The 21564-nt window shown below is 43.0% G+C and overlaps 1 protein-coding gene across 2 annotated transcripts in view; it reads right to left on the reverse strand.

The window, feature by feature from the left end:
* The window catches only part of trhde.2 (thyrotropin releasing hormone degrading enzyme, tandem duplicate 2), a 180046-nt gene that overhangs the window by 141128 nt on the left and 17354 nt on the right, over positions 1-21564 (reverse strand). For both annotated transcript variants that reach the window (XM_037121441.1, XM_037121443.1), the window contains exon 3: positions 17693-17969. In XM_037121441.1, the coding sequence (XP_036977336.1) occupies positions 17693-17969 (277 nt within the window). The remainder of the gene's footprint in view (positions 1-17692; positions 17970-21564) is intronic.

The raw sequence follows: 21564 nt of genomic DNA on the forward strand, positions 1-21564 counted from the left end.
AAAGTCAGCAGGAGTCATAATCTGAGAACTGTGAATGCTTGTTGAGAGCTTCTGTCCGTCTATCTGCTATTTGTTGAGAAATACGAGCAGCCAGACTGAGATCCCGAGAGCCACGACACTGCTGAAGACAAACAGTTTCTAGAAGTTCTGTTTCTGAAGGACAGAGAGAGAGAAAGTTCTGTGAATCTGTTTATCTGCAGAAAACACACAACAGCAGTTTGTTTTTAACTCCCTCAGCCTCGTCTGAAAATAAAAGTATTAACACAAACTTTAGATTTAGATTTTTTTAAGTGACTTTGATGCCGACTCGTTTGCTACCGTGGCATCAATCTGCCCGTCTCCTGTGATCCTGCAGCTCCGTCAGAAACGTTTCACTTCACCGACTCCAGACTGATTCTATAAACTGAGGTGAATCTGCGGCTGACAGACACGCAGACATCTGCTCCATCTGAGGCAGAAAAAAAACTGTTTCTGAGTTAAAAGCAATTTGGCGAGTTCTGCAGGAGAAAATGAGCTGCTGCTGCCTGATCTGACAGATACGCAGTGTTTGTGGTGAGCCGAGCTAATCTGAGCGTACAACGTGTCTTCAGACTGCACGCGGAGACACGACAAGATAGCATCTGTTAGCATCAGTTAGCATCTGTTCGTCATTCTGAGGTTTGAAAGTGTTACACAGAGCAAAGTGTGTGATGGAAACTGAAGGTCAAATTAGGACACGAGGGAAGTGCGTCACCATCCCTCGGTAACATTGGAGCAACTGAGGAAACTCTGCTGCTGATGAAGACGGCGAGGCAGATGGAGACAGTCTGCTTTTTATCATCCGCTCTTTTAATATAGTTTCATTATGTGGGCAGCAAAACAGACAAAGACAGGAAGTGAAAGGTAAGAGGAGAGCCACGAGGATAAACTTTCAACATAAAACAGGAAATCAACTGAACTAATACCTCGGACGATAACAGTTTTGTTGTGAAGGTGGAAAAGTGACGAGAAGCAGAAGTACCACAGCGTCGCACTCAAGTACTGTAATCAAAGTAACTGAGTAAATATCTTTCTGTCTCTGGACTCTGAAAGTGTGTTTGGATCAGCTGTGATTCTCCTGGAATAACTCCTCTGTGTGTGTGTGTGTGTGTGTGTGTGTGTGTGTGTGTGTGTGTGTGTGTGTGTGTGTGTGTGTGATGGACGCAGCAGCTAATTACAAGCTGCTGCTGGTGATATCACTGATCAATATGCATGTATCAGCTGCAGTGAATGAAAAAAAAACAAAACAAATATGCCCGCCTGGACACAGTGTGTGTGTGTGTGTGTGTGTGTGTGTGTGTGTGTGTGTGTGTGTGTGTGTGTGTGTGTTTGTTTGATGGTGTCAGTCGTCCTTCAGCTGACAGTGAGGTGGTTTCTCTCTGTGACAGTTAAACATCCAACAACCACACACACACAGATAACACACACACACACACACACACACACACACACACACACACACACACACACACACACACACACAGCACAAGACTCCCGCCTTTAAAGGCAGTGATAACGACGCTAATGTGGCTCCACTAATTCAGTTACAAACATTAATTTATCTTTATTTTTGATGTTGTACAATTCAAACAGGATCAATAAATCATTTGTCTGTCTGTCTTCATTCACTACCGTACAAAGTTTTTCCAAAATAAGGTCCCACGAGGTGCACAGGAAGGGCCGGGGCTTCGTACATCAGCACCCAAATTCAAACCGTAGAGCGTCCGACCGAGCTGCTGTATCTGATCTGTGAGCAGCGTGAAAAGCACTTCAGGCTTGTTTGATTATTAGCAGAGAGGTGTCGGAAACATCCAGGCACGTTTTTTCTACTCACAGTTAAATCGACAGACATCGCCGGCGTTGGATGATATCAGCTGTACGTAATTAAAATTAATTCTGTGAGGCTGAAATAACATTTTGTCTCACTGTAGAGAATCTCCTCATTAAACTTTCATGGGAATATTAAAATGAACCCTACTGCTCAACCCCTTCCAAAAAAAAAAAAACCTGCTCTGGCACTTCCAATGTTTGCGAGGAAAAAATGATGTAAAAGTAAGAAGACTACATCTTTTATTTCGATGCCTCAGATACATATTTTATTACCACGTCGTATCTCCTGCTGTTAGTCTCATGTTCAGGTTGTAGCAACTTCACCGCCTCTAAACTGCAGCTTTTGTGTCGTCTCAGCCAAGAAAGACACAAATAACCTGAGAGCTAAAACTTATCAGACTTGAAAAAACAGAAAAATCTCAGTAAAATGGTGCATTTAAAAGAAAATCCTGTAATTAGGATACAGCACCGTACTGTCGTTTAGCAATGAAATAATGTAGTTTTACAACAAGATACAAGGCTAACAACATGGTGCAAAGATAACAAGCTAACAAAAGGCTAACAGGCCTACAAGTAGTTCAACAAGGTACACATGTTAACACCCTAACATGCAGAATTGTTGTCTTATTGTGAAAACACATTAAATTACTGTAATATTACAGTAAATTTACTGTAAATTAGCACATTTACCAGGTTACCGTAGAAACGATATATTACTCTGATTTTCATCCACATTACTGTTGTGCAGGATTCAGATTAAATGCTAAGAGCCAGATCTGTTCTCATTAATACCAATAATCAGACTGATACATAAAAATCTAAATCCATTAATGTTAATACACACTAATAATACAGCTAATGTAGAAACACGACTACGACAGCGTCACAGTCGTCCTCTCTGACGGATTTTTAAATCTCGTCTCTTATTCTGCACATCCTCCTCCCTCCAGCAGAACTCATCTCGCAGCTCGGCGGCGGCCGGCAGTCTGAATATCTGCTCAGAGAGTGAAGGCTTTATTGAAATCGCAGTTTCTGTCAGCGGGCCGGCAGCGGGCTGCTGAATTGAGTATCATCTCCTGAGGATTCCTGAAACGCCTCCAGTCATGTTCTCCCAGGTGAGGAGAGGCCGGGATGCATTACAGTTTTCAATGGAGGTGGAGGAGCCGCTGTGACGTTCCCACTTCAAAGCATCATCATAGACAGATTCAGCGTCTCTCAGGGCTGAAATATGCTGATTCTACTGAACTAAACCCATTGCACGGCGGCTCAGCGGTTACTGCTGTCGCCTCACAGGAAGAAGGTTCTGGGTTTAAACCCGACCGGCAGAGCTTGCATGTTCTCTCTGTGCCAGCGTGGATTTCCTCCCACAATCCAGAAACATGCAGGTAAGCTGGAGTGGAAACTTTAAATTGCCACTCGGTTGTGAGTCGCTGGTCACATTTCCTGGATTTGTGACAGGCGGCTCGGGGTTGTCAGATAACGCATGCTGCGAGTCCCTTCAGCCGCCTGTGACCCTGCTGAGCAGCTTACAGAAGATATTGATGGATGTATAAGCTTCCATTCTCTGGACCTGAATAAGGCAATCGTTAAATGAAGACGCGAGGAATAATCTGCCTTCAATCACACGACTGTGACTAGATGGAACCAACATCTTAAGTGTCTGGTTGAGCTTCCACTCCGGCCGATCGATAGCAATTTATTCCAAGGGGTGTGCATAAAACTGTCATAGCTGCCACGTTAATGTCAGGTTGTAATGACAGAGACGCTGACGATAAGTTGTTGTGATTCATCTCAGGATGTCACAGCAACAATATTTTTGTCTCGGTTAAAGGTGCGATATGGAAGAATCGGCCACCTGTCGACAGAAGAGGAGACAAACAGATTATATCCCACCAACTCAAAGACAATCGGCTGCCTCATCGGCGCTGAATGAGAAACATGTCGGCCAACTGTGTTGTTGCACTGACACGAGATTCAGCAGCCGATGTGGCGCAGCTGAATATGGACCTCAGTGACGGTGAGGTCTTTTTTTATTTTTTCGTACAGCCCTCGGTGAATGATGCATGGCTCCAGATGAAAGGCCAGAAAATCAGCATCAGGTTTCATCCTCAGGGGGACATGAATGTTTGGACTGAACTTCCCCGGTAATCAATCCAATTATTCCTGAGATATTTCCATCGTAAACAACACCTGTCGACCTCACGGGACGGTTGGAGGATCACCAAAGTCTGGTGTGGGAACCACGAGTGTCTGAGCCAAACTTAACGTCAGTCCATCTGGTAGCTACTGAGATATTTTAGTCTGAACGTGAATGTTGGACGAGCATCCAGAACCCGACCACTGTGGCTGCAAATTAAATGAGTCACGTGTGAAATTCAGCATTATTTCCAATCAGTGCAGCAGCGGCTTCATGTAATATTCACCACACTGCTGCTCTGAATCTCTCTGCTTAACATAATCACCATTACTGTTCACTGTTTAAGTCCAGTGGGTTCTATTTTACCGCCTTGAATTAAAGTACTGGTAATAAAAACCACACTGTCTTCACATATTTCACGGTAAAAATCCTTTTCGAGGAGGTGAAGGGATTATTTCCCCTGAACTGCTGGAAAGCTGTTAATGTGAAGCAGATTAACAGCAGCAGCAGCAGCAAAGTGTCACGGTGAGCCGGAGCAGATCAGAAAACAAGGAGGCTTCTCACCAGAGTGCTCAGACCCACAGTACTGCTGCAACACAGAACATCAGACAGAGAGGCACGTCTCTGTTAACAGCCTCTTCAGTAAAGGCAGATTTCGTAGCAATTAAGGGAAATCTCTGTATCTGTGGGAGCGCAGTATGTAGTCTGTGAACGCAACAAGTCTGCTGAGAGGCGATATCAACGTTTTCCTGCAACTGCAGAGAAACAAACAACAATAATAACTGTATCTGAACGAAAAGAGTCGTTTGACTGTCCAATAACATCTAGAAAGTTCTAGAAGAGCCACGAAATTAAATTGTTTTATTCCCACTCAAGTAAACAAGGCGCTAAACCAGAAGTCAGCCTGCTGGGTTTGCTCCAGGTCATTTTTTCATATCAGCTCTCCTGCAAACTATACAACCTCCTCAGTAACAGATAGATGCATTAAAGAAGTGTAACTCCAACTATCTGTAGTTACGATGATGCCATGCTGCCTTCATGGGTTGGTGAAGTGGACTGAAGGGTCTGTCACACAGCTTGTTGTGTCAAGAAGCAAAGAGAAGCAGGAGAAACGCTTCCTCTTCAAAATAAGTCTCAACAACATCCACAGAGGGGTTCAGGAGTTCATCATCATCATCATCATCATGACACTGAACATGTAAATGACAGATTGAGTCTACAGCAGCAGGGATGAGCTCGGATCTGATCTGATGAAGATGAAGGTTTTTGTTCTGTTCTCACCACGAAACCACAAACTGAGCCGGAGAACATTTTCTCCTCCGAGCTGAACAATGTTTAAACTTTACAGATAAATACAGGAACTCTAAGCTGCTCTGTTCTCCGTCGCTTCCTTTTCTAAATCAATCAAAAATCCTCCTCTTCTTCTCCTCATGTCCTTCCTCCTCGTTTCCTCTTCTCCTTCTCCGCCTCCTCCCCTCTCCCCTCTCCTTGTTATCTCTCCACTCGGCCGTGACATCTCTCGCCGCGTTCTGTCGCTCCGTCTGTCGCCCTTGGATGATGGATGGGGTGATGGACGCTCGGTTGCCACGGTAATTTGATGGATGGTTTAGCAACTGATACGAGCGCCGAGAGAGCGCACCGACACACACACACACACACACACACACAGCAGTAACACACTGTCTCCTCGCGGCGTTTTTGTGGGTCCTTGACTTTGAGATCAACAGACCTCAGACAGTCGCGACTCCCTTCATAACAAACACTGCTGACCCGTGACTGCTGCGCCGCACATCTGTCCAATCATATCATCACTTTTGCTGACGACACCGCTGTGATGGAGTGAGACAGCCCAAGAACCGCAGCAAGGATAACAGTCTCTCTGTCAATGTCAACAAGACAAAAGGGATGATTGTTGATTCCAGAAGGACCGGAGCATGAAGAGAAACCCAGCAGCTGCTCCTCGATGATGTATGATACACTGAAGGTGTCGGCTCACTGAGTCCTGCCCCGGTCTCAGTAAAATTAAACATATAATGTCTTCATGGAGCGCAGACGAACCCGTTATTACAGCTTCCTGTGTACGTGAGTCCAACAATCGCCTCCACGAAACGTCTGAGGATGAAGCTCGTTCAGGTCTCATGTGTGCGTTCTGACTGCACACACACAGATTAATGTGTATTTATTACATGTCTGTATGCTCTTATAAACACAGCTGTGCTCTGTTAACAGAGATAAATGCCACAAACTCATTTACATCAAGAAAATCCCCCAAACAGCCACACGATGTGAACCATTTCCCTTAAAGGAAACAGAGCCCAGTTTGAGGTCCAACATGCAGAAACTATAAGGTGGAGATCAAAGTTTTGTATTTCATTAATTTGTGAGTATAATTACTTGATTTTTGGTTGGTTGGTGGGTTGCATGGCCAGTTTGTTGGTTGGTTTGAAGGTTTGTTGGTGAGTTGGTGAGATGCTGGTTGGTTGGATGGATAATTGGTGTGTCGGTTGGTTTGTTGGTTGTTGTGGGTTTTTTTGGTTTGTTACTGGGTTTGTTGGTTGGATGTTTGGTTTTTGGCATGTTGTTTCTTTGGTGTGTTGGTTGATGGTTTGTATGTAAGCAGGATTATTCCTAAACTACCGGACAGATTACCATTAAACTTCTAATGGAGGATGGGTCTCGGCCCAGTAAACCTCCATTAACCTTTGGTGCGGATCCAGATCACGGGGCGGCTTTGAGGTTTGATTTTAAGATCAGGCCTGCATGAATTAAAAGAGACAGTTGGCGGAGGAATGTGCTCGGTGCCTGACTGGTTGGTTTGTTTGATTGCGAGCAGGATTGTGAAAAAACTTGTCTTGAAACTTGTGTGATGGTCAGACCATCAGATTTCACAGAGGATCCGAATCACAGCTCAGCTTTTCATAAATGCCACTTCAAATTGGACTCAGGTCAACATGTCTTAGTTGTCAACACAGTTTTTTAATAAGAAGCTGCCATGAACATGATGTTATTTCAGTCGTAGCATTAGATATTTGTACGTACAACGTGTGTACATCATAATAAAGTCTTCTTTTGTTTCACAAAGGCCTCAGCTCATTACAACTATAGTTTCATTCCAACAGTTTTGGAAAATATATCCAGACATAAATGTTGCTGCTGGATCTTGTGCTCGGCTGCAGTTCACTCCCTCTAACAGGATCAAACGATGTGAAAGTTTGTTCTGTTCGCAGCAGATCTGTCCGTCCCCTAACAGGTGTCCCCATTAAATCAGGACAGTCCTTGAGTTTTATGTCTCAGCGTCCCAACAGGAAGTCTTTGTCCTTATAATAACACTGATTTATGATGGATTAATATTGGGAAATTGCGTCCCAAGAGCAAATGTAGTAAACATGGACAGGTGCAGCTGCATAAAAATGACAGCAATCAAAAGATTAAAAAAGAAAGAAGGAAACAAGGCAAATAATAAGAAATAAAATCACATTAAATGCCACCATCTTCTGTTTCAGAGCTGCGATGTGTTTCAGTATCATGAATCAGTTTGTTAGTCCCCTCGAGACTTTGAGCCCCCAGATCCAACTTTTTAAATCGATGTTGTTAAACTTTGGCTAAAATAATCACATCATAAAAATGAAATGTTAAAGTGACCTTTATCATCTTAAAATACTCATCTGACCTATAGTTTGTAATCATTATTGGACATTAATGTGACCTTTATTATCATTATAGAATGTAAATGGGACATTTAGTATCGGTACAGAAGAGTAAAGATGGCCGCTGTGATGTCGCAGCTCACGGCGTCACACCGCTGCGTCATAACTGTGAACTCATACTGCGATACTGATCCAACCGGACGCCTGATAACTGTGTGAGGTTCTGATGTTCATTCGACAAAAGGCAGGTTCCTGAAGGCTCCTCCAGATGCTCCTTCTTCTCCCTGTTTCTGGAGGATGCACCGCTTCGATCCTTCGTGGCCTCACATATCCCAAGAGAAAGAAAGAGAGAAAATGGCGACGTCGCGTGGCGTAGATCGTCACGTTCGCGGGCCTGAGCGGCAGAAATCGTGACGTAAGGGTAAAACATCTGGTGACGCAACCAGGAAATGCTCCAAAGGCTCGACCGTCACATTTAACAACGGCTGAGGAAGTTAAGATGGTCTCTGAAGGACCCACAAAGGCCGAGTCCTTCAGAGGATCCAGACCCTGGATTGAGACGCAGCAACAGTTTCAAAGCTCTCCGACTCTTTGTTTGTCTTTGTGAATGCAGATTTGCTGCAAACAGAAAGCTCTTCACATTCAAGGCGACGGTTTGTTGGCAAATAAACACCCACAGTGGGTAAAATGACAGAAGATGAAGGAATAATATGCTAAATGGCCTCAAGATGGAGGTTTTATTGAACCAGGTGCGGCTCTGTGGGTCATCACACCCCGGCGAGGGTTTGTTTGTTTGTCTGTTTGTTTGTCTGTTTGTATTGTGTCAGGCTTGAAGCCTCCCTGAAGGGAAAGCGGCTCATTACAGGAACAGAGATCCTCACAGAGACACATTATACTGACAGAACAACAGGAAGACAAACAGCTGTTTACAGAGGATGTGGAGACAGAAGAAGGGCGCTTTGAAAGAAAAGACGAATTTGAGGCGACAATGGCAGAGTCCCAAACCTGCTGAAGATCCGTCTGTGCAGCTCACATCTCCTCAAACACTGACGGCTCCGTGTTGAATCTGGATTTTGTTTATAACCATAAAAGCTTTAAGTCTTAATACCTTCATTTGTTTCTGCAGCTTCAGATGTTTAAACACTTGCCTACTGTGTCTCAGAAGGCTAAAATTATCCCACCTGTTTAAAAAGGATAATAGTACGACCGCAGGCTGTTTTATTATTGGAAATCAGGACACATTCATGTTAAAGCATGTTGAGGATCGGTCAAAACATTCATTTGATAAACCAAGAGATGATTGTTTGATGTCCTCGATTTTTCCTCTAAAAATAAAGGTTGAATTAAAGCAAAAAGAAAGCGCGTCAATCAAAAGAGGAGGTGGCATTGTTCTCCCTGGTCACTAGCCCGAGGTAACGGTGGAACAACCGGAATAACGTGAAGAAGATAAAAAGCTCGCTGGTGCAGAGGGAGAGCGATGGAAACGGAGGTAAAACAAGAGTGAACGGATGATGGAGCGTTGATGTGTCTCCTCTTCGAAACTACAGCTGCTACAGTTTCTACAAACCTGCCTACCTCTGACTGTTCACAGCACTGAGATCAGGGTTTCTAGATCAAACTGGAATTCTTACGATTGTTTTTAGCTTTGGACAGAAGCCGAGCTGGAAGCTAACAGTAGCTTCTAACACTGTCACAGCAGCGCCAACAGTGACACCACAGGGAAACTTGTCAGTGGACCTAAAAGGAAACTTATCTTTACATTATTTAGTCAGTAAAGCTGCAGCAGGCTGGATCCAAACCCTCAACCTCCCCTCTGCTGCCTCGTTTCACCACATTAGGTGATCACAACTCGGACCGGCAGCAGAAGGAGGCCGCTGCCCTGTGAAACCTGCTCCCCACATGGTGAGCCTCTCCAGGACCCCGGCCCTCTCAAATGTGCCCCGTCCAGCTCTCTGTGGCCCCGAGGCAGATCGCCCCCGGCTGCAGAGGCGGCTGTGACGCCAGCTAACAGTGAGACCAGACACCAGTGCACCACACACACACACACACACACACACACACACACACACACACACACACACACACACACACACCACTGTCCTGTCATCACCGTCGATACGAGCATCATGGCATCAAACGTAATGAGCCTGAAGCTTCGTGCTCTGTTGTGAGCAGAGGAGGGACTGGAAAATATTTAGAATTTGAGAGGATGTGCTCTCACATCTGCGTTTGTAAAGCAGCCACGAAGTCTCCTGTCATGAGCGAGATATTCTGAAGCCTGAAACCAGATCCAAGAAGAGGTCAGATGTCTGTTTTTTTGACCACTTGAATCACAACAATACTGAGAGGATTTGAGGGAATTTTTAAATGAATACTGCATACAGAGCAGATACTGAGTCAGAACCCAGAAACCAGCCTGACAACTGCCCGGAACAACAACTACCAACCTAGAAAAACAACCTCAAGTGTCACTCTGCTTAGCTGTGGCGACTAGCTGCCTTTAGTTAGCTAGCTCGGCTAGCTGTCGCCCTGAAAGCTGACTGGCTCGGAGAAACAGAGGAGCGTTTGTGCTAAATGTCATTTTATACAATACAGAGGCGATTTACAGCGACTCTGACCAAGACTAAGATGGAGACCGCTGGTCGGTCATCATCAGTGGAACAGTAGTTGGTATATTTCCACATCTAACTGGATGAATTGATAAACTGTTTCGACCAAACCAGACGTGATAGTTTGAACAGTGGAGGGACGATTTGAATGAAGTGTGTAACGAAGCAGTTAATGTCTTCTGTGATCCGTGAAAGAGAGAAACTACTAATCAGATGGTGTACAGTTGTATTTTTCTGTTTGGTAAGAAAACTGGCCTCAGGATTATCTTCTCCCTCGACAATTTGTGAATATATTTTGCACATTTATTACGCTAAAAGCTGAGAGACCTTGTTAAACGGCGTAAACTTGCTGCAGGGTTAGTGTTAGATTCCTGACTAACAGAGTGGTAATAACTAGACAGGGCAGGCCAGGGCTAGCTGGTTAGCACGCCATCTTCAGTAGGCAGTGCACAGAGGTCAACACTGTTGTTTCTTCACATTCTCTCGGCAAGTTTGTTCAATGTTTTAAACCAACATTCTGGCCGGATCTTAGCCCTTGCACCTCGAAGGTCATGGAAACATTGTGCTCTTAGTTAAATGTTAATGAGGTAAACTTGCAAGATCATGATCTTTCTCTAACTTTAACCAAGTGCTGCCAGTGGCTCAACATAACAATGAACAACGATGCAGCACTGAGAAATAAAAGTTTAATGATGGTGCAGGCGCTGCGAGCAGATATTCTTTTGCGAGATCAGAGATTTTGCTTGAAATCAGATGAAAAATGTCATCAGTGAACATTTTACAAGTTTAATACTAAGATTGTTATCGTTATGAAGAGTTTTGGGTCATGGAATAACTTGCAAAGAGATCTGATATTCAACATTTGTATCACTAGATGAAACTCAGGGCATCATTAGTGTGAAGGAGGCATGTTGCTGTTTCTTCTCGCTGTGTTTGAATAAATGTTCTGTTTTATTGTGGATGTATGTCATGTTTTATATGTTGCATTGTAATTCATTATGTTTTTATGTTTCGTTATCATCTTGTAAAAGAGATCCAGATCTTGGTAAAATAATCTGATCTTCATTATGTAGGAAATTAACTGTATGTAGTTGGAGTTTGCAGGAGGAGTTTTCATGTCACCAGTTGTTGTAACAGCATCTAAAAATTAAGATTTCGGTTCATATTTGGTTTAATCTGTTTGAAGACGTGAAATAAACATGTAGTAAAATTTGCTTTAACTTAACAGTGTGTGGTGAGGCCTAATTTAAAAGATGCGTTACAAATGGACGCGATCGCTGCCAACACTGAAGCACCTCGCGTCGCTTCAAATCCCGACCTGACAAGATATCGACTTTTTGCAGATAAACAAAACAAATCTTCTTGATTTGATGTTCTCCCCTGCCCTCTGAGTGGTGATATACATTTTGAGGTTACAAACACTGCACACTGACTTGTGCGAGCCAAGTTGCATCATTTATGCGTAGATTAATTTCCTGCTCTGGGAAATCTCCGGCACGCAGACTGGTGCTTTCCTTTCTTTCTGCTGTTCTGAGGAGGATGGAGGGATGAATGTCTCTGTCAGAGGAAACTGTTTGAGCAGCTCTGAAGAATATGAAGGGATGCTTTTTTTTCTTCCTCCATCATATAAAGCTGTTTCTTTCAGGAGGTTTGGAGGAGGAGGATGGAGGGATAGGAGGATTAATGTTTCTGTCAGAGGAAGCTGCTCTGCAAACAGACAGCAGCGTCTCCACTGCCTTCAGGCTGAAACAAGGAATTTAATATGAGAACGATGCTGTAACAGACACAGAGAGACTCTGCAGCAACTGTTTGTATAGCTGAAATTATGAATGTGCTGCTGGATGTTTTTCATATCCTGTTTTTTTTTTTTTTAAAATTGTTATTCAACCAGGACACTCTCCGTCTTCATCTCAATCTGTCCTCTCACAGTGTGTTGGCTGCCTGACGAGACTGAGTCCTCATGAATAATCAGGTATGTACCAGCATGACCGGTGTCTCATGCATGTGTTAATGGAGGGAAAATCCATTTATTCAACATCCATCTGAAGTATTTCATCATGACTCCTGACTTATTCCGTTTGTTCGTGTCTTTTTCACAACTTCCTGCGGTGAAACTGAAACCTGACCAAAGCACACACACAGTCATTCTAATCGTTTGATCGTCCTGAACAGAATATCAGCTCTTGAAGCTCTTACATCACTGTTGCTCTGCAACCAAGCTGCCTCCTTTTTGACACTGTTACATTATGTTTTCAGGGACTTTTGTGTTTTATTGTTTGCTTGTTCTCAGTCCCAACGAGTCAAATACAGCAGCCTGGTCAGTGACGTCACGCTTCTACGCTGGACGGTGTATTTATCGATTTTGTGCCACTGCTTCTAGTACAGGGAGCGAGAAAAGTCCAATTTGTAAAATACATCACTTATTTTACAACACTAAACCGTTATTTTAACCCAAAGTATGATCTTTTTCTCAACTTAGCCAAGTAGATATGGAGTCTAAATGTAACCAAGAAGTTTGTAGCCTGAAGAAAACAAGTAGTTCTGGATCCTGAACCTGACCACTGCCATGATACATTATAGTCCCAAAGTCATGACATGTGACTGTTTGTCAGCATATTTCCATAAAAAGAATCTATCTGGATTTATTGCCTGTAGATGCAACAGGTGCCTCATAATTACAGATTCAGATGAAGTCGGTTTGGACCCAGATGCGGCACAATGTGCACTCTCAGCACCAGGAGTCAGTGCCGTCCTGTCTGAATCAACAGTGTGCAGTAATGGAGGGCAGCAGTAGGGCTACGCTCGCTCTCCAGAGTGGAAAAGGTAGAAGAATGAGCACCGTATTGTAATGAATGAATAAATGAATATTGTTATGTGCAGACTGCACGCGGTATGACTTTAAAATCACCTGGGAGTGTTTGGAAGAAGCTTAATGCCTCTAAGTGATATCTTACAGAGCAGCAAGAATATGAATTACCATGTAATTCACTAATCTCTCATATCTTGGAGATATCAGCTCTAATGTCGGCTGGTGGGAAATAGAAGCACATCCTGGAAAATCCATTCAGCGCTTAACTGTTGAGGCTGGTCATGTGCAGGATCGCAGGGGGCTGGAGCACCGGCTCACTGGACATGTTGGTGTTCTGACAGGAGGTAAAAATATACACACTGATCAGCCACAACAATGAAAGGACTCCCATGTGAGGTGAACACATTGATCACCTCCTTACAGTGCCAAGAGATGATCAATGCAAAGCTTGAGTTGTGGCATTCACAGGGGATGTTTGTTGACACGCCGCCCACCCAAACACCGCTGCAAACCAAGACTCAGCCCCATTTCTGTTGTTCACCTCTGCCTCCTGTGTCCTGCGTGTCGCCAGGGAGCTTCATGTATTGGATTTGTTCTGGCACCTCCCAGAGATGCTCGATCCGACTGCGATCTTGGGAACTTGGAGGCCAGGTCGATTTTGTGGTGTGCCAGTTTGCAGCATCCAGCTAACGGAGGTCAACACCGTCAGGGAAACAGTGAGTTGGCAGGTGGTGCTTGTCAAGAAGCGACTACATGATTGCCAGGAGCCAAAGTTTCCCAGGAGAACATGGCAATGTAACAAGATGTTGATGTTACTGTAAACAGGTGACTGATAAATTCACGGCCTAATGTTGAAGGACTCAATTTAACAAAAATTACCATATTTGTATTCCCCTACATTTACACACTTAGTCCAGCAGTCCGTCTTAAACTTCCAGAGATGGCAGCCATCGTCACTTTGGACTTTGGACGATGAAAGAGGCACTTTTAAGATTTACCGTATTTTTGTTTTCTGGTCAAACTCATTTTCAATGGGAGTGCTACGGGCACTTTCATGATAGCATCAAAATCTCTCTTTTTAAAACATTAAGAAGACTCAACACAACATGAAACTGTGCTGGTAGCATCACCAGGGTCTCTACACATGAACACCAGCACTGACAACATTGTTTGTGTACACAGAGTTACTAAAAAGAAAGTTTTTGAACAGCTCATGTTAGCAGCAGCTTGTTCCGCTCGCCGCCGTCCTGCCAGTGGAGAAGAGTCGATCTCAGGATGAGACGTAACCTGGAGGACAGTTAAGGTGGAACTACTGTCGTCCAACAACTATCCACCAGATCTTATGTGACTTTTCCAGCTTTTGATTTCAGTATTGTTTCTTATATGAGGCTCCTTTTTCAACTTCAAGGTCAATGTTGTTTTTCACTAACGACAAAACAACAAATTATCCACATTTATATGGAACTAAGCTTCAGGAACTCGTCAGTTACGCCTCATATGTCACCTGTTAGTGGTTTTAATGCTGCATATGTTCAGGTGAACAATGACTGAATTAATGGTCTCAGTCCAGTCCAGTCAAGTGGACGCCATTTCAGCAAACTGGAACCAGCCGGCGTCCATGTTCCTGATTAGAACATGTTCCGTTGCACTCACAGTATCTGTTAACATGGATGAAGCTGCCTGGGGAGTCGAGGTTTGTAATAACATCCTGTCAGCAGCATTTCTCTTTGAATTTGATTCGATTAATTCCTGAACACCTAAAAGTATCCAGTTGTTTTGAATCTGAGCTGAAATAATATTTAATCACACTGAATCAAATCATATCGCTTCAAATTGTGTTATCAGTGAGATTTGTGTATCTGACTGTGAAGCAGGTATCCAGATACAAATTAAATCCTCCGAGGGAGAAACACACTTCTAATAACCTGCGGAAATAAATATGTTTAATACATTTCTGTCTCCCTGTCTGATGGTAACACCTATAGAGTCAATACCACCTCGAGCAGAAGAAAGAACTGCAGCGTCCGACCTTCCTGATCTCTTATTTTCTCTGATGGATGTGAAATAATCTGAGAGCTTCTTTTTGTTTTTTGGTGACTAAAAATGGAAAGGCCTAAAATAAAGATTAATGTATTCATTACAAAGACTAAGACTCACATGCCTGACTGCTCCCACCCTAATATTACTCTATACACACACACACACACACACACACACACACACACACACACACACACACACACACACAGTGGTGGAGAGTGGTGATGGTTATAAATGACCCAGATATGATTTGTCATTAAAACAGCAGTTCACCAAAATTATCTTTCAGAAACAAGGAGACACGGGAAAAGAGTGTGTGTGTGTGTGTGTGTGTGTGTGTGTGTGTGTGTGTGTGTGAGTGTGTCGTCCTTGAGTTCCTGCCAGACGAGATGGATGAGCTGTAATTACACTGATAGAGAGATGATCGGAGGAAGGGAAGAAGTAGAAGAAGACGAGGAGGAGAAACAAGGTCGTGTATGTGTTTGTCCTTGTATCGGTGCGTGGACATGCGCATGTTTCTGTTATGGTTGTTAAAAGATGACGAGGGATCAGGCGGATCCGGCAGCCAAAGGACTTTGGACTTTCAAATTCAGAATCAGAACAGAAACAACAAACACTGTGAAGTATAGAAATAAGATGGCTTCACTCCTCGGGCTGCTACAGCCTGCAGGTTGGCCGACACTCGCCCAAATCTGCCACCAGTAGTTATAACTGGTGCTGAGTCTTAGTTTGAATTATTAAAGCGAGAGGTTTTAAAAACTGTGAGGCAGCACAAGATAACCTCTTCTTACTCCTGGAAATTTATGTAAAATTATCCTAAACGTCCATCCCAGTCGAGCCCAGAGCAAATTCAAAGCTGTTGCTGAATCATTTGGAGTTTAGGGACCTTTGAATGGCTGGAAGATATATTTTTTTTTTGTCAGAGGTTCTTCAGTTGCTCCGGGCATCAATCTATAGCAGTTTAAACTCATTGAATTGTTTATGTATTGTTGTTGCCTGGATTTTTTTGATACATATATCAGCCTGCAGATGAACTGTAACTCCACTTCAGACAGTCTTACACGGTCCAATTTCAAATCTAACAACAAAAAACAACTGAAAACAAACATTTACATTGAATATTCAGGCAACTGGCAACAAAAAACAAACTATTTTCTGACCTCAAAATACCCCTGGCTGAGAGTAACAGGAGTGTAAACTCATTTGTTATTTATGTCTTTATTTACACAACTTCGCTGGTTCGTTTTGAGGTTTGATTCTATCACCCGTTTGCTGTTGTAGGCTGTAGGACGGGCATAGAAGCTCCTGTCTGGTGAAACAAGCTTTCAATCCAACGACAGCAATCTTATGGATGAACGACGGCATTATGGAGTGTCATGAAACTCATTATAGGTCTTTATTTTCTTATTTACATGAACTGTGTCCACATAAAGTAGTTGAAGAAAAGTGCTGAGGTGGATAAACAGCCTAAACCCAGACCATATACCAAAATACCCCCAGTCTTTCATAATTTCCATGTTTAGGCCTTTAAAAACTGATATTAACAATATATGACTGGATTTGAAATATCATTGGCCATATGATGCATTATTGACCCCCCTGTTGGCCATTGGAGGCTCTATGGTGGACATATAAACTATTTTTTGGCAGATAGAAACATGAAAAGCCTCCATGATCACAGTTGGAGACATGGTTGGAGTTTGACGCACCACCTTTTGTTGAAAATACATCATTTCTGTCAGGTGATCTTCATATTCTTACCAAACTCACACACGCTCTCAGGTCACACTGCACTTTACTGAACAATGTTGCTGTTCTGAGTATTTTCACACGAGTTGGAGAACATCCTCAGTGTTATTCTACTCAGATTTCCTCCGGTGTGACAGACACATGCAGCAGTCTGTAAAGGCTGTAATAAGTGACTTAGACTTCTACTGTATCTTCACCCGTTAACCTCCTGCTTATCTTGGAAATCACGACGCTAATATTATCTTACTATAAAGACTGCTGCTCGTGTAGAAATGTTTTAACCCCACAGCTAAGAATATAATGATATGAAACACACTTCAGAGGTGATCAGAGCTTAAATGTGTCATTATGTCGAGATAATGAGCTTCTGTATTTCCTGTTCTATCCACACAGGTTTCATTATAGAGGTACTCTTTTTTTTTTTTGTCTCAGCCTCGAGACAAACGAGAGTCCCAGAAGATGAGCAAGCAGAAATGACAGAAATTACGAAGGCAGACACGGATTCAACACCATTCAGTATTTTGTACATAACGAGTTCTGAGGATAAGATTATTAAAAGCAGCAGAAAAACTAAAGTCTTATCGCAAGAGAAGCAGATAATTAAGTCCTAATCATGATATTAAAAAAATACTCTGTAACGCTTTTGCTCACTCATATTTGTTGTTTATCTTTAATTCATTGTTTTTATCAGATGTTTTCATCACATTTTCTTTCTTTTCTCATGCTGATGTTGTAATACGAGGATTTTATTTTTCATCTCCATCGTCTGCTGCTGTGACGCCAAGTGAGTACAAATGAGCTGCCTTCATGCATTTAGCTTTTAGCCTTGGAAGAAGAGGGACTGAAAACTCACCGTCACGCCGCCGTCGGTCTGCGTCTCTTTGTAGGTGAAGTTGCAGACGGCCCAGGCCAGGTAGTACGTGGACATGCGAGGCGTTCGGGAAAAGCGATTGGTCACCCAGCCGTCTTCGTCCGACAGCGAGCTGCTCTCCACGGGCATGTTGGACAGCGAGGTGTACTGCGGGTCGTGGCGGAGCGTGAGGGTGAACGTGGCCTTGTAGACGGGCTCGTCGAAGCAGGGGAAGGCCTTCCGGGCGTGAATCGGACTGAACTGAGTCACCGCCAGGTAGCTGGAAGGAAAACAAGTAAACCGTGTTACTGTCATGTAGAAGATAAATGTCTTTTATGACAACACAAACACCATCCATCATTTCACAACAAAGAAAATCTCTTAAAATATCTGTAGTTATGACCAGAGTTACAACAAGAACTGAAACAAAAACCCATTCGTCAAAAAATATTAAATTGATTGCCTACTTTTGTTTTGAAGAGACAGTATTAACTTTCCACTTCCTGTCTTTGTGTTTTTCCTGACATTTTGATTATGTATGGAGTTAGTTTCACCTGTTAGTTTCACCCGTCACCTGAGTCTTTCCTGCTCTCGCTGTCAGCTCGTCAGTTTAGTTCCTGCTGTTTTAGGAGTTTCATCCCCAGTTTTTACTTTATTTAGTTTTTATATTTCTCTTTATTATTTTCGATTTCCCCTCCAGTCTGTTTTGTCAGGGTTTGTTTTCGTTGCCTGGATTTAGATTGTTGGACGACAGCTCGCGTTATTAAAACTCACATTTCGTTTCTTAACTCGACTGTTGTGTCTGCATTTGTATCCACGAGTTATAACATATCGATCTTCTCATCTGACTCGGGGCAAGAAAGTGAATAAGCTGTGTCCCAAACTGTCAAACTAATCCTCTCAGACGTAAAGTAAACAAACAGAAGTGTCGGTTTCGGCTGAGCTGGTGAATCAAGTGACTTGAACAAGCCTGAGGCGACTGATTAGCATTTTGCGTGGCCTACAGAAACTGAAAACAAGGAGTCCACAGAAGTGAGTCAGTAACGTCATTTATACAACAGTATCTATCTGAAGTTCGCCAACATTAGTCATCATAACAAACCCGGGATGTAACAGACCGAGCGAGGCTGCAGCAGCAAACCTCCCGAGTGTATTGAAATGAGGAACGGTGCCTCAGCTTTACTGCTTATGAATTCACTTTACATTTGCAAGAGGAAGATTGTGTTATATATTTTTTTCTAAAGTTACGATTTCACTATAAATCAGAAGTCCTCATGGAGCTCATTTTGTCCCCTTTTCTTTCTACCTTTGTCTCATTGTGAACTTTTCTTGCTGTCGTCATCGTCTTTCTACACCTTCTTCACATTTCCCTTTAAACTCCTTTTTCTTCCACCTCTTGGATGTGTGTGTTGTCTGATACCTGAGTGCATCAAACAAACTGTTATCATCATCATCATCATCATCGCAGGAGAAAATGTGTTTTTCTAAAGGAAATAGGGACTAAAGTATGATGTGCAGGACGATGACTGCAGGGGAGCATCAGACTGCAGGTAGCGTTGATCTCTATCCTTCTTTTAGATTCAACAATTACTCCAAATTAAAACACAACAGGACAACACATCAAAACATGTGAAGCAGCTGTTTGTCAGGATGAAGACGCTTTTCTGTTACAAACCACTGCTGACATTGTGTCAGGGTTCAGGTCCAGGGACCCTGGTTACAGGTGACAAGGGCGCCAAACAGGTGACTGCAGTTTGAATCTAGTGATGGTGACGGATATATTTAAGGTGACCATGAGACATTTCCATCTGCATTAGAGGCGACAAAACTGGACATTTTTAAGCAGATCTCTGACATTTCCAGCTGTGATTGTAGAGACCAAAACCACACATTTTTCATGTGAAGTCTGACCGTCTCCAGCTGTGTTTGTGGCAATAAAACTGTTGTTTTTAAGGAGACGTTTGGACATTTCCAGTCATGTTTGTAGAAACCAGTTGTGTTTAAGGTGACTAAAACATTATATTTTTCACGTGAAGTCGGACCATCTCTAACAGTCTAACAGTGTCCACAAAAACTGAGGGTTTCTGAGGTGACCTCTGGACGATTTAACCATATTTGTGGAGACCAAGACCAGATATTGTCTAAATTTGCAGGTTGAAAAACTAAAAACAAGCAACTCTGACTGATATTTTACACAGGAAGTCAAGATGTTTACAGCTGTGTTTGTGACGACGCAGAGAAAAAAGAAAACTGGACCTGAATAAACGTAAAGTTGGGACTTAAAGAAACGTTCAGCTTGAATTTAACTTTGCTTTTGCAGAAATGAACCCAGCTCACATTTATTCTGGGTCGGATGGTGCCGTATCCTGTGGGAGTATTCACGTAGTTCCACCAATTTTTATAAATTTAATATTTCTACAATTGTCTGACAATAACAAGTGGATTATTTCTCCCATGATTCAGTGCTGTTTCAGAGAGATGTTAGAGGCAGAATCTCTCCTGACTGATGGATCTCTATAGTCTCACATTATATATCATTACATTGACTGACCTCAATTTTCTCCACATTAGGCGCTGAAATGAGTCTAGTTAAACAGAATTACTGTTTCATTCAATGACCCGTGAAATGACCCATAATTCAATTCATCATCACGTTCGGATCTAAATCGTCGGCCTCTGGCTCTGAGTTCCAAGATGAAGCGCCAACACGTCTGACTGGAGTTTGTTATAAAGCTGTACAGAAAACGTGACGCTGTCGTACAAAGTTTGAATCTTTGAGCCTTTCAGAGAAATCAAAGGGGAAATTTAAGGTGGAATCAGAGTTCAGCGGGTTAAAGAATAATCCTCTGAAGTCAACGTCGACAGGTCGGCTGTCTGCAGGCACACGTTTCCTCAGATACAGCTTCACTTCTTCACTTTTTCTTGTTCGGCTTCTTCTGAGAGAGATAATCCAAAATAAACACGAGCACGCTTTCTGTTTCCTCCTGATTTCTTTAAGCTGAGTCAAAAGTTTTTTCATATCAGAGCTTTGTTACGTCCGTCTGTCAGTCACCTGACACACACAGGAAGAAATTAAAACTCCAGGAAATAATCCCTCCAAAAACTTTGTTATCGCACGCCGGCATTTCACTGCGAGTATTTTGTGGAGGACGAGATGAAAGGAAGAGAAGGGGAGGAGGAGGAGGAGGAAGTACAGGTGGAGGAGAAGAGGAGGATGAGGAGGAAAATATCAGACGCCGCCACGAAACACTAAATATTCACAACAGAAAACTGGGGGACGAAGATAAAGAGGAGAGGAGAGGAGGGAGGAAAATAGGAAGAAGAAAGAGAAGAGTGAAATATGATGATGAAGGAGGAGGGAAACCAGGAAGAAGATGAGGAAGTTGGTGGTAAAAGAAAAGAAGGATGTGCAGAGGTGGGATGAAAGGAAGAGGAGGAAAGGAAGCTGAGGAAGTGTCAAACAAAAGAAGGAGGAAGTAGATAAGAAAGAGGAGAAAGGAGTGAAGGGATATGATGAGGAAGAGTGAGAGGAAGAGAGGAGGAAGAGGAAGTGGCTGACAATAAAATGAAAGCTGAAAAGGAGGAAGCAGAGGAGAGGAAGAGGAGGAGACTGTGAAGAAGGAGAGAAAGAGAGGTGAGACAATAGAGGAAGAAGACAAGAGGAAGATGAAGAAAGAGTAAAGAAAAGAGGAAGGATGGGAAGAAGGAGGAAGAGGAGCAGACTGACAGAAACAGGACAGATGTTGGAGGAGGAAGACTGTAAGAAAATGAAATAGAAGAAGGGAAATGAGTGAGACAAGCAGGATGAGAGGACCAGGAAGAAGGTGAGGAAGAAGAGGATGTAGGTATGAAAGAGGAAGAAGAGAAAGTGAGGG

Source organism: Acanthopagrus latus, chromosome 14, assembly GCF_904848185.1.
Source record: "Acanthopagrus latus isolate v.2019 chromosome 14, fAcaLat1.1, whole genome shotgun sequence".
Lineage (NCBI taxonomy): Eukaryota > Metazoa > Chordata > Actinopteri > Spariformes > Sparidae > Acanthopagrus > Acanthopagrus latus.